The sequence below is a fragment of the Nyctibius grandis genome, chromosome 3, assembly GCF_013368605.1.
Source record: "Nyctibius grandis isolate bNycGra1 chromosome 3, bNycGra1.pri, whole genome shotgun sequence".
Lineage (NCBI taxonomy): Eukaryota > Metazoa > Chordata > Aves > Nyctibiiformes > Nyctibiidae > Nyctibius > Nyctibius grandis.
The window spans coordinates 16,065,343-16,078,832 of NC_090660.1; the positions used below are offsets into that span (position 1 = coordinate 16,065,343).

General features: G+C 50.1%; 1 protein-coding gene across 1 annotated transcript; it reads left to right on the forward strand.

Moving 5' to 3' along the window:
* The first annotated feature begins 3,053 nt into the window (after nucleotides 1–3,053).
* On the forward strand, nucleotides 3,054–5,603 carry LOC137660854 (tubulin beta-2 chain). Its single transcript, XM_068395985.1, has 4 exons — nucleotides 3,054–3,147; nucleotides 3,682–3,790; nucleotides 4,080–4,190; nucleotides 4,400–5,603. Exons 1-4 carry the CDS (start codon nucleotides 3,091–3,093, stop codon nucleotides 5,458–5,460), a joined length of 1,338 nt encoding a protein of 445 aa, XP_068252086.1. The 5' UTR covers nucleotides 3,054–3,090; the 3' UTR covers nucleotides 5,461–5,603.
* The last annotated feature ends 7,887 nt before the right edge of the window (nucleotides 5,604–13,490 follow it).

A 13,490-nucleotide genomic window follows, 5' to 3' on the forward strand; every position in this document is an offset into this window, starting at 1 on the left:
GCCGGCATTTCACCCGCCCTGGTGCCATTTCTGCCCTCCCAGAGCCGTGCTGCTTTTACACCCTGGGAAATCAGCCTGGCGAGAGAAAACGTTGCAGGGTGGTTTTTGTTCCTTTCTTTTTTGTGCAGCTCCTTTCTGCCGGGGGCGGGGGGGCGGTGGAGCTGTTGCCGAGGAGACCCTGGGCATGGAGGAATCCAGCCAGGGCCGGCAGGGCTGGGGCAGGGGCTGCGCTCACAAACACATCGATGTGAGGCAAATACAGATTGGGGAGAGAGAGGCAGCGGCAGCTACCAGATGAATATTTCCCAGCACGTAATTTGCAATTTCAGCTACACTGAATCTTTGGGAAACCCTCCGTTTCAAATGCTTACCTTCGAATTAAGCTGGACCTTGTCTGAAGTGTCCTAAGGTGATCTGAATGGCTGCTGGTCACCTCTAAAGGGTCTTGTCCCTTTAGCTAGACCTAGATTTCTTCCCTCATCCCCTAGTAATGCAGCTGTTTATATTAGAAATCAACATTTCACATGTTTTTTTTTTTCTGCCAGTCTCAACAAGTTCTATACAGAATATATACTTGAACCTCCACTCCCCCTTCAAAACGGTGAATTTATTTTAAGATAAAGCAGTTGGGGTGGGTGTCTTTCCTCCGGTGTTAATAATCTGTTTTCCTTGAATTGGATTTTAAAATGGCTTCCTTTGAAGCTTCAAGCTGTTAGGAATGAGCTTAACGTAGGTATGGAGGATGTGTAGAATCAGCTACTCCTTTCATGCTGAAATGTCAATAATTCTTCTAGTAAGTAACTAATATGCACTGTATGATATGCAGAATACTTGGAAATCACAGTAGCGAGCACCCACAGTACCTGTATTCTGCACCAGTTCTGCTGTCACCGAGTTTTGCTGTGACAGTGTTTTCAGGAGCACACCCACCGCAGCCATGGGAAAGGCTGGCATTACTTTGAATCACCACCTGAAAGCGATCAGGGGTCCACTGGAGTTGCTAATCTGCAAGTTATTTTTAAACAAGTGATTATAGACGTGGATGTTGATTATACAGTTAACACGCCACAAAAAAATGTTCGCTTGGAATTAAAGCTACACATTGTTTGTGAAGCATAGTCAACCAAATAATTAAATCGCTTCTGGCTTAAATCAGTAAAACCAGATCTTACAGGGAGTGCAAGTGACCAGATTTATTTTTCTCAAAATCACTACAGAAGAGACAAACCTGAGAGTGTGTGTTCCAGCATCCCCTTTTGGAGCTGGGATTACTTCTCCGCGTAAGGCGAACAAAAGGGAAGTGTGGATGCTTTGGCATATCAATCAGACGAGAGCGGGTTGTTCCGCAGATTGCCTTGGAAGAACGTAAAATCAGATCTCGAGTGACCCACGGGCAAGGTGATCGATCTGCATAAACGAGGTTAGAAAGATTAGGGGGATCGGCACATGGGTAGAACAAAGGAAGGAGTGTATGGAAGAAATATGTGCTGGAAATGGTGATGATTTTTTACCTATTTATTTAGAATAGCTGCAGCCTGGAAATAGCGGGTCACTAAACCCCGGTTTAGGGGGGTACCGCCCGGCGCTGGTCGCGGGGAGCCCGCCGGCCCTTGCCGGGGCTCTGGGCAGCTTCTCGGGGGAGCCGCACCCTCCCACCGCCGCACACGCTCACACAAACCGCGGTGTGAAGCCGGCGGTACCGGCGAGGAGGCGATCCGCCGCGCTGACCGCACCGACGGGCCCCGGACGCTCGGACCGTGCCGCCCTTCCGTGCTCTTCCTCCCCTCGACCTCCTCCTGCTCCCCCGGCGGCGTGGGCATGTGCCCTGCCCGCTGGCTCTGCGGTCCTTGTAATGACGGCGGTGCCCTACCGGGATGCTCGAAAATAAACCGGGGAAAGCACCTCTGGGGCGCACATGTCCAACCCCCCCTTACCCCCCCCGCCCTTTTCAGCTCCTCGCCTTTCTTCATCCCTCACCGCGTGTAAATCCGCAACGAAGCGGATTGCAAAGTGCTGCGAGTTTGCAAGACCCGATTGCTGGAGAGCTCAGGGCAAAATACCCCCCAAAGCCCCCGCGCCCTGTGCGGCAGCACCCGCGTGTCTGTTGTCTGGCTGAGGGTGGCCGGTGGCCACAGCCAGACGGGGGACAGCGCGGAGCCGGTCTCTTGGCTAGAGCGCGGGTCCTGGCAGAGCTGCGGGAACTAAATCCGACCTTCTTAGGCGGAGAAAGAAAAGCTGAGCTCGGCACCGGGGCAGCGGCAGGCAGGGACCGCCCGGGGGGCGGCTGGGTGTAGGGCAGGGTGGGCGGACGAGAGGTTACACGGCGCAGCCCGTGCCGGAGGGAACCCGCCCGCGTCCTGCCGGGGGTAGGTGAACCGGGTCCTGACCGGCGGCGCGGGCATGTGCAGGCAGAGGGGCGGCAATCACCGGCGCTTGGTGATGCCGGGGGGTGCGCGGTGCCCCCGCGGGGAGGGGACTCTCCCGCCGGCGCCGTGTGAACGGAGGCACCGGCGGGGGGGCGGGGGCGGTGGCAGCCGCCGGACTCTCCCCCCCCCGCCCCCGCCGCGGCAACGCCCGCTGCTGCGGCAGCGAAAGCTGCTCGTCTCGGGGAACAAAAGGCTGCGGCGGCCGCGGGAGGGCGGAGGGACGGCGGCCGCCAGTAGCGCGGTGGCGGGGCCGGTTCACACACGGACGGCAAACAAAGCCCTGGGGCGGGCGGGGCCCTGGCCGGGGAAAGGGGTCCCCGAGCTGATACCCCGGCCCGGGGCGGTCGCCTCACCGCCGCGCCCCGCGCCTTTGTCCCCGCTGTCAGCGGCGAACCGGGGCGGCGGCACCCGCGCGTGGCGGCCACTCCCAGGGAGCCCCGCCCCCGGGCCCGCCCCCAGTGCCACGCCACGCCCCCGCTGCGGGAGACAATGCCGCAGCTCCGCCCCGCCCCCGCGCGCCCATTGGCTCCGCGCCGGTCCAGCATGACGTCGCCGGCGGGGCGGGGCACGGCGCCCCATTTAAGAGGCGATGTGGGGTGCGGCTGCTGCAGCGGCGAGTGCGGGAGGCGAAGGCAGGAGCGGGGCAGCGTCGGATACCGGCACCATGCGTGAGATCGTGCACATCCAGGCCGGGCAGTGTGGCAACCAGATCGGTGCCAAGGTACGGGCCGGCGCCCTGGCTGTCTGCCCGCGGCTCCGGGTCGGGGTCCGGGTCGGGGTCCGGGTCTGGGTCCGGGATGGTGCCGGGCGCGGGGCGGTGCCCGCTCAGCCGGGCTCCGCACGTCCCGGGGAGAGCGGTGCCGGGAGGGCCCGCCTTCTCGCTGGGGAGCACTGTCGGGCTCACCCCGCCGCGGGAGGGTCCGTGAGGGGCGGCTCCAGGCTGTCGCCCCACGGGGGAACGCGGGGGGTTTCCGTGGCGTGGGCGCGGTGCGGCGGGGGTCAGCCATGTCGTCCGTCCGCTCCCCGCGGGCTGCGGGGGGTCCCGGGCGGCTAGAGGGAAGGGGCGCCGAGCCGGTGCCACACCCCTCACTGCGATGGGGGGTGAGGGGCGCGGAGGGGCCGCGTCTGGCGGGGGCCGCCCCCACGCGTGGCGAATCCTTGCGCGCCACGTCGCGGGGCTTTGGCCGGGGGTGCGGGGGGGCGTGGCGGCGCTGACACCCCCCATGTATTCCCCCCACCCCCCCGGTCCTTGCAGTTCTGGGAGGTCATCAGCGATGAGCACGGCATCGACCCCACGGGCAGCTACCACGGGGACAGCGACCTGCAGCTGGAGAGGATCAACGTCTACTACAATGAAGCCACCGGTAACGCCCCTCTGTAACAAGCTCCCCGTCTCAGTGCTGCTGGGGGGGCAGGCAGGGTGTCCTGAGTGCATCCTGCTGTGGGGGCTGTGCCCCAGCCCTACCTACAGCAGGGAACATCCTGGCACAGCTTTAACAGCTGCTTAGTGTTCCCATCCCCAACTACCTCCCTCCAAATTACCTCACCCCCCACATCCTGGGCAGCAAAATCCTGGGAGGCGGATGGGAGCACAGCAGGGCTCCTGTGATGCTGGCTGCAGGGCTGTAATGCTGGTGCTGGTTCTTCCCACAGGGAACAAGTATGTCCCTCGTGCCATCCTGGTAGACCTGGAGCCTGGCACGATGGACTCTGTGCGCTCTGGACCCTTTGGACAGATCTTCCGGCCCGACAACTTTGTCTTTGGTGAGTGTGGAATGGAGGTGTCCTAAAGCAGGAGCTGTGTGCACAGGAAAGGCTCAGTGCGAGCATGCGAGTGACCTGGGGGGACCGAATCCCAACAGCACAGTGGGGATGGAAGTGAGGGATGAACCCCACAGGGCAAGAGAAGCGGCATCACCTCTGTTCCTCCCCGGGGCACTAACGTGGCACCTTGCTTCTGGTCTGCCTTCTAGGTCAGAGTGGGGCTGGCAACAACTGGGCCAAGGGGCACTACACCGAAGGTGCTGAGCTGGTGGACTCTGTCCTGGATGTGGTGAGGAAGGAGTCGGAGAGCTGTGACTGCCTCCAGGGCTTCCAGTTGACCCACTCGTTGGGTGGTGGCACAGGCTCTGGGATGGGCACCCTCCTCATCAGCAAGATCCGGGAGGAGTACCCCGACCGCATCATGAACACCTTCAGCGTCATGCCGTCCCCCAAGGTGTCGGACACGGTGGTGGAGCCCTACAATGCCACCCTCTCTGTGCACCAGCTGGTGGAGAACACGGACGAGACCTACTGCATTGACAACGAGGCCCTGTATGACATTTGCTTCCGCACCCTGAAGCTGACCACTCCCACGTACGGGGACCTCAACCACCTGGTGTCGGCCACCATGAGCGGCGTGACCACCTGCCTTCGCTTCCCCGGCCAGCTGAACGCTGACCTGCGCAAGCTGGCGGTCAACATGGTGCCTTTCCCCCGGCTGCACTTCTTCATGCCGGGCTTCGCCCCTCTCACCAGCCGCGGCAGCCAGCAGTACCGAGCCCTGACGGTGCCCGAGCTGACGCAGCAGATGTTCGACTCCAAGAACATGATGGCTGCCTGCGACCCCCGCCACGGTCGCTACCTGACGGTGGCCGCCATCTTCCGGGGCCGCATGTCCATGAAGGAGGTGGACGAGCAGATGCTGAACGTGCAGAATAAGAACAGCAGCTACTTTGTGGAGTGGATCCCCAACAACGTGAAGACGGCCGTCTGCGACATCCCCCCGCGTGGCCTCAAGATGTCTGCTACCTTCATTGGCAACAGCACGGCTATTCAGGAGCTGTTCAAGAGGATCTCGGAGCAGTTCACGGCCATGTTCCGGCGCAAGGCTTTCTTGCACTGGTACACCGGCGAGGGCATGGATGAAATGGAGTTCACGGAGGCCGAGAGCAACATGAACGACCTGGTCTCTGAATACCAGCAATACCAGGATGCCACTGCTGATGAGCAGGGGGAATTTGAAGAGGAAGGAGAGGAGGATGAGGCGTAAAGTCGAAATGGGTAGGAGTTAAGTATAGTCTGAGCAGGCAGGTGTTCACTGAGAGGAGGAATCTGTGCAGTTGTGCTGAAGCATGCATTTTTTTAATTTGGTGCTCTCCACTGTTGCTTCTGTCAGCAGTTTTGTATCCTTGACTGTCCAATGTAACAGTAGTTGCAAAAATCCTTCAGAGTCTTCTGTTGAAATGGTTAACTTCTCAAACATAAAGGCTTTTTGTGTCCTAAACTGTCTCCTCTGCCTTATTTCTCTCTAGATTAAGCAAATAACTCTTGTGTAGTTTTCTGTAGCTTCACTTCTCTGTTTAATCCTCAACCTCAGTGAAAGGTTAAACAAAATAAAACAAGATTTCTCAGGCCATGTATCTGGCAGCATGAGCAAACTGCAGTTGCACAGCTTAAAATGGTAGCTAATTTATGGAAATTGGGGGTTCACTGTTAGACACTCCTATGTCTAACAGCTAATCTATTGTTGAGGAGAAAGCTGCCTTAACTAATAGAAACAAGACACTGCACTTGAGAATCCTGCAACTCCTATTTATGGACATACATGGTAGTGAGGTCAGCGAGAAAGTATTGAATTCCACATTACAAGCTGTCAAAACTGATTTGACAGGATAGCTGCAGCCTTCCTCACTGCCATTCAGCAGCTCTTATTTAACTTGTTCCAGGGCCTATAGTATGTGCGTATGGGTGGCTGCCTGTGATCTGACTTGGTTCTGAGCTGTCCTGTTTACCTCAACCCTCCTCTCTAAATATGAAAAGTCCATGCAGAGAAACATGGGTCTGTACTAGCAAACAACTTGAACTTGATTAAGAACCTGAACTTCTGAACTTTCTCTTCAGGCATAAAATTCTTGAGTGTTTCCCCAAAACAGCCACTAAGCTGCCCTTAACTGTAAAGGGATTGACTTTTCAGGGCAATCAATTACCTATAGGAGATAAGAGGTGATGGGCAGATTTCTAGATAACATGGCTCAAAAGGCTGCCCAGAGCATACATACAGTCTTGGAGTAGTCAGGTAGATACCCTGACAATAGCTGTCTCCCATATCCAAGTTATGCGTTTACAGGGTTGCTGTTGTTTGATGCTCTTGGTTCCTGCAGCAGGAAATGGACCTCTACCCAGGCAGGCAGGAGTGGTGCAGCAGCACCCTGTTGTGCATCTTTGCCAAGGTAAGTGTGGCTTCCTTACGGTGAGGGAGGGGGGATTTATGTTGCCGTGTGCTTAAAGGATAAGGCCTATGAGATTTTTCTTACTCCTACAAAACAAGTAAAATCCTCCACAGAGTATAGCAGCGACCAAAGCTTAGTCCTTAGTTCACCCAAACACTGCTTAGGGGGGTGCTCCTGTACTAAAAAAAGTATTGCTTTGAGAACCGCTACCAATGCTACAATTACTGTGGTCCTTACTACTCTGAAAGAGCTGATATCCATGTGTGTGCAACATCTTCTGTGATCCTTTAATGAAATGCTTGCAAGGCATTACTGGAATAAAGACTTAAAAGGGAGCTACTGTGCATGACTAATATCTTGCCCATTTTGCCTCAGTTAATTGACCACTGCCTGCAGACGCTGCTCTGAGCGTACCCTGTTCCTTTGCTGATGGGCTTATTATCCTACAGTGAGATCTACAATGGTGTGCAAGACAACAGGCACTTGCTAAATCTTTTCTCTATATGCTTCATTTTTTGTGTATACCCTGTGAAGAGGGGTGAGAAGCACTTAAACTGCCTGAAATGTCAGTAAATGAATACAACTGTATATACCCACAATAATAGTGCTTGTATTTCTTAGCACTTGAGCAGTTCTAGGATTAAGCATTAAACAAATCAAGGTTGTTTTAGTAACTGAGTTACTACATGCTGCCCCAGGCTCTTTGGGGAAATAACAGCTTATCTGGTTGTCAAAGTAACCTTCCCTTGAAATTACCTAGCTGGGTTGCACTTGAGACTGTTTATGATATAGCTTTGTAAAGCTGAGAAGAAAATGAATTCAAACAAAGTTTGACTAAACGATGAGAGCCCAGTCTTTGATAGTAAAGATCTTCCTTTCTGCTGTGGGACTGTAGCAGGTTTCACTGGTGTTCAGCATGTCTAGCTTCTAATTCTTAGTGTAATTACACTGTGTCTCTAGCTAACCCTTAAATATAGCTACCCAAGTGACACATTTCAGTACAGCTCCTGTACTAGAAAGTAGGACACTATCCTACACTGCTTGCTGTTGTTTGTATTCTGGTGTTTTTTCTAGAGGAAGAGAAACCATAAATAGAGATACTCTAGACAGAAACATGTCCTTTCATAAATCCTACACGGCTTGCTTGCCAGTCATAATCATTAAAAAAATAAAAATCAAACCATAATTTCAGTAGGAGTTGAGGGAAATACAGGAAAAGGGGACACCGGAAGATTTAGAGGGGAGGTTCAAAACTCCTTGGTAGGAACAGTAAGTCAACTATAAGGGAGGATGAGTCTAATACTGGGCCTGGAGGCTGCAGTACCATTTTTCTCTGTTGGATCTTTGAGCTTTAGCTGTATCTATCACCCAGGAGACCGTTCACTATAAAAGCTGGAGACTGACTGCTGTAGGCCGAACAACAAACAGATGTCTTTGAAGCTGCTCATGGTTGCACTTTTTCTGATTCACAGAGGAAGGAGAACCACTGAAAGGATTTCAGATTAGGTAATCTGACTGCCTTAACCTCTAGTGTGTGTTGATTTGTATTTGTCCATGTGATGAACACCACCTCTAAGGCTAAAGGTCTTGCATGAGGCATCCTGTCTGGAAGAAATGAGGATAGGTAGTACAGGCTTAGTGGTGTGCGGCTTAAACCACTTGCAATGACTCATTTGTGTTGAGATAGAAGCTAATAATATCAAGCAATGAATTTTTGTTTGAATATATCAATGGTGCCTTGCACAGCAGCATTCTCCTCTGTTGACAGTTAGAGCTGATAGTGTTGGGGAAGGGAGACACCTTTCTTTTTATTCCCTTTGTCTGATGTGTGGCATTTTTAAGCACATTAGCAGAATGTCTTGACCAAGGCAAACAACTCAATGTTTGTCCACTGGTAGACGCAAGGTGGTAAAGATAAGGATGTGAAAGCAGATAGGTACTATGTGGGTTTAATTTAAATAGAAATGGAATGAGGTGTGGTAGCACTGAGATGCCACCTCTCCTAATTTCCCTTCCCTGTTTAGTTCAAGAACCTCAGTCCGTAGTACCCAGACCATAGTACCAACAGTGTCATGGAAGGGCAGTCCAATATGTGGCCTGGTTCTTCAAAACACTATCTGTTGAGAACATAGGCCTACATCTGTTTCACGACAGATGTTTTCCAGTCTGTCAAGTGGGAGCAATAACTATTCTTCTCTTCCTAACATATATGAGGTGCCCATATACATCAGAAATGGGGTTGCATTAAACATACAATGGTCCCAGTGATTTGATAATCTAAGAGTCAAACCCAAGGCCCACGCTGTTGACAGGTGTGTGTATCTATCTTTCCAGAAAGTATGCGGTGAAGAACACAGAAACCAAAGTAGCAATAGGATTTATAACGTGAAGAAAGAAAGGAATCCACATCTTTGGTCTCTTCTCCAGCCAATTCTCTGCAAAAATGGGGCAACCCCCTTATATGTGCAGGGAAATCTGCTCATGGATGGTATCACATGCTGCATACTTCAAAAGAGTATAGCGCTAGTAGGTCCTTCTAGGTATCTGTGCAAATACTATGCACTTAAAGAAACTCTGATGGACTGACACAGTCCTTATGGGACAGTGCTGCAATGCACTACTGCAAAACACTCCTGGTGCTTGGAGTGACTGTGACGGAGTGGTGCAAGAGGGACAAGTTTTCTTACCTCACCAGAAAGAGTTGGGGCATCTAGCAATGTTCTCTGCACCAGAAAGAGTTCTCCCCTCGCTTCCTTCATCTCTTGCACTTCCCTGTAAGCCCCATGACAAAGTTATGTGTAAGATCAAGATGAACCCTGGTACTGGCTTTGAGTAGGGCAAGTTTCATGGTGGTTTCATTGAAATCACTTTCCAAAAAAAAAAACCCCACAGCCAACAAACCACACATCGTTGTCTTACTATATCTTTTTAAGAAGTACTGTTAAATTATACTAAATTCTGCTTCACAGTGGGACGTGCCTCAATTATTGCTTTCTATTTAATGAGGCCTAATATTTTTGTTTGCTAAAGCTATGAGGAGATAAAATCCTCTGGAGAAGTCATGTGACTACCCCCTACATTTTGTACATGCTCTTTCTCCCAAGGGATGTTATTCTACTTTTCCGTTCCACATTAAAGTGTAATGAACATACACTTTTAGGGACTGTTCAGATGTGGTAGCCTGCCTAGGAGCTATGGTAATGCTGTTCCCCTGAACCTGCTCATTGTAGGGGAGGCACTGCTTTCTCATTTACAATTAATCCCTTTCTCAGTCTTCCTGTGCGTTTTTCAGCTGCTTCTATGTTTCCACAGAACAAAGCTCGTGACTCTTTTGATATGCTATGTGTGCCTGAGGTAATCTAAGGAAGGTTGTTTTTTCCCCCCATTTCTTCAACTTTATAAATAAGTATTAGGACCTAATCTTGTATGTGACAAAAAAAAAAAATAAATTTTTGAGAATTTTCCCCTGTCCAATCTAAAATTCATTCATGCTAAGCACTTGCCTTTTGATACTGCAGCAATCACCTGTCCTGGTGATACTTCCATTTTAGATAGTTGTTATCTTTAGCTTGCCTACAGAAAAATTCAAAATGGAAGCATTTGGTCACAGGAAAATGCCTGAGGCTGTGGTGCATTTTGGAAAAGACACTTCTTGGCCCTGACTCTACTGGACACTTGTCCAGCTGGAGCCCTCTGAGCATTTGAATCCGAGGCGCAGGGAGGGTGTCGGGGGGAGCTGTGAAAGCCTTGCCCACCCCCCCCCACCCCCCCCCAGCCATTCTGCAGGCAAAGGACACAGTGCAGGTGACAACACTCTCCTCTCCCTGAGCAGTTTAACAAGAAGCGAACTGTTTCCCTGGTCCTAGCTTCCATCCTATTTCAAGTCTTTTATTTGTGAATCTGCCAGAAAGAAAAATTGTGGCTCTTTGAAGTATGTGTATAAGAAGCTATCTATTTACAGTATCTAAGGAAAAAAGAAAAAGAAATAATTTAAGAGTAGGTCATTCTCTCCTCCCCACTCAAAGTCATTTTTCCCTTACGGGCAGAATTCCACTCATAAGGGAGGAAATTAAGTTAGCTTTGTTCAATTTGTGTTTATTAACCTTTGCTTCTTGTATGGTAGAGATTTTCTAACTGGTCTCAATTTATCCATATGTCATCTTTTATAATCAGATTATTTTTCTCACTTGGCTTCCCTGGTAATTTTAAGGCAGATTTTCTTTTCTTTTTGGCAAGAATGCCTCTATCATTGCAAACAGAAATGTTAATAGTAATCCAACTTAAGCAGAATGTGAAAACACTTGCTCCAGAGGATGAAATGGCTACCCTGGCAGAGGTTGTGTAGCTTGTTCAGTAAAGAGTTCTCTGTTGTTTTGCACTGAAAAATGTTTCCACATTTTCCATGAATGTCATAGAAAGATACTGCCTGCCTTCATAGTGAATAATTAAACAGGGTTTTCAAGCGGAATTCAAAAGGTCTCACAACAAGCTTTACAAACATTAAATGAAATTCAAGCATTGGTTTCTTACAGTCTGCTTCTCTGCATCCAGCATAATGCTGGCCTTATAATTAATAAATTAATTGTATGGCTGTTTTTTGGAAATCCCAGCTATGACTCCAGCTCCACCTTAGCAGGCAGGGAGAAAGAGCAAGCTCGGATTAGAGGTTTCCAGGGCATTGAGAAAACTGCCACTCGCAGAAGTGGGTAGCTCCAGGGGCTGGGCTGATTCAATATCCTCCAGCTGCTAAAAAGGATGGTCCTATTGCCCTTGTCCTGCTTCAGGTGTTGTGTTATTTCCTTTAGGCAGCCCCAGGGCATGTCTGATCCCTCTACCAGTCAGTTCAGCTCCCTAAACTCCACAGTTAGGGACAGTAAAGTGGAAGTGTGGAAGAAGCTTTTCCTTGGAGTAAGGAGTGTGGCAGGGGGAGAACTGGTGCAAAGGAGGAGGAAAAGGCAGGCAGCTGGAAGCAGGAGAGAGCAGATCAAGATGTTCGGTCGATTCAGCCACCTAGTGCAACGGCACCCTGAACTCCCCCATGGAGAACCTGGGCGATTTTAAACAATGTACATTCAATCCCACCACAAATTATTGCATCTCTTAGCAGACATCACAAGACGAAGTTTAGAGTTTGCTTGGTGTCAGTTTGAGCTGCAAGTGGCTATCGGATTGCAAGATAAAGCAAGGAGGCTGAGGAACAAAAGAAATGGTGACTAGCAGATCAAAGTCACTCTCTGTGCCTTGTTCTCAATGACGTGCAGGAAATAAGCTACCCTGGAAAACATGACATCAGCATTTCATTTATATTGGTGCTGGAATCTTGGTCATCTCTTGACTGGAGGACCCAGTTTGTAGAGACAGCAGACGTATTTCATCTGCTGAGAGATCTTAAAAGGTAGATGCAGCCTGGGTGGGGGCAGGAGCCATCTGGCTGCTACCCACCATGTCTGGTGTGCCAAGCAGAAATAATGAGAGGCTCATTGTTTTGCCTGTCTTCTGAGCAAATCGCTGCCTGATGATGATCAACCTATTTTTTCCTTTCTGGAGTCATTTTCTGACACGTGATCATGTTTGTTATGGTAGCTTTGGAAGGCAGACGAGTGGGGTTCTGTTTGCTGTGTCGTGTACAACCACATTCAAAGAAATTCCTGACTCTTGGAGGTTATGATCTAAGTTCACAAGAGAAACCAGGTACAATAAACACAAGTACAGAGGACTCTACAGTGAGACTGCTTTTGCTCATTCATAAAAGCATGCTCAGTGTTGTAGTATTTAATTGCTTCTAGTGCCTGCAGTGGGTTGTAGTTTTGAAATAAAAATAGATTTTCCTTTTTGGTATTTTATTACTAGAATTAAAATTACCTTCATGATTATTCCACCCTCTTGCTGGCAGAAATATTCTTCTATCTTAACGCACATTGCAAGCGATTAAGCATCAGGTTCCAAACGTGAACTCAGACAGTCCTCATCAGGTGGGAGTATCATAGTTACCAGGTAGAAGGCAAACAATAAGCTAATGAAGAGAGCCTGCTCTTTCGAGTACCAACAGAAAGACTCAAAAAGTCATGTAGCCTCTGATATACATGCCTGAGCAATACATGACGTCACCCATCACAAGGGAGAATAAAGCCATAGGCAGACATTTTGTGTGCTTGAGTAGCTTTCACATTTGTACATTTGTGATTCTTTTTTGAACAATGGGAAATTATGGACAGACATGAACATGTTGTGGGATCCCTGTTGCCCCCCTCGTGCATCCATCGCCTGGGCTCCGCTGTTGCCTTGGAAACAGGGAAGGCAGGGTCTGATGCAGGCAGGGAGCAGGCAGCAGTTTCAGCTGCCGAGGGGCTCCTGGGTGTTCCTGGGCACAGGCACTGCCTTTGTATGAATGGGAGAGTTTTGACTTTCATTTGTGATTCTGAACACTTAGGATTTATGGAGCTGTATTAAAAAACACAATAGGAAATTCCCGTATCTATTTAAATAGCATTGATGGCTAAGATCTGTTAAAGTGTTTGCCAAAATGGAGGGTTCTGAATTGACATTCAAGTAATAGACACTTAATTTGCTCCACTCTGTGTTCATGGATGTTCAGCATTGCTGTAGACGAGGGAACTTACAGGCATAAACATGTACCTCCCTTTAGGTGCTCAGTTTTAAAACCTGGAGCTACATCCCCAAAAAATCTGTGGGGTTTTATAATTAAAAGAGACCAGTGCTATAGCATCTAAGGATTAGTTTCCTAATAAAAGCTCAAAACCCTTAGTGGAATAACTATAAGGCCCTAGGAGGCCACTGTGTGCATGTGGGAAGATGACATCTCAAGGAGTGCCCAGGTGCTTTCAGGAGG

Coding starts and splice junctions, on each gene's coding strand:
- LOC137660854 (XM_068395985.1), top strand. CDS start 3,091: ATGCGTGAGATCGTGCACATCCAGGCCGGGCAGTGTGGCAACCAGATC. Junction 3,148..3,681: donor GCAACCAGATCGGTGCCAAG/GTACGGGCCGGC, acceptor CGGTCCTTGCAG/TTCTGGGAGGTCATCAGCGA. Junction 3,791..4,079: donor CTACTACAATGAAGCCACCG/GTAACGCCCCTC, acceptor TTCTTCCCACAG/GGAACAAGTATGTCCCTCGT.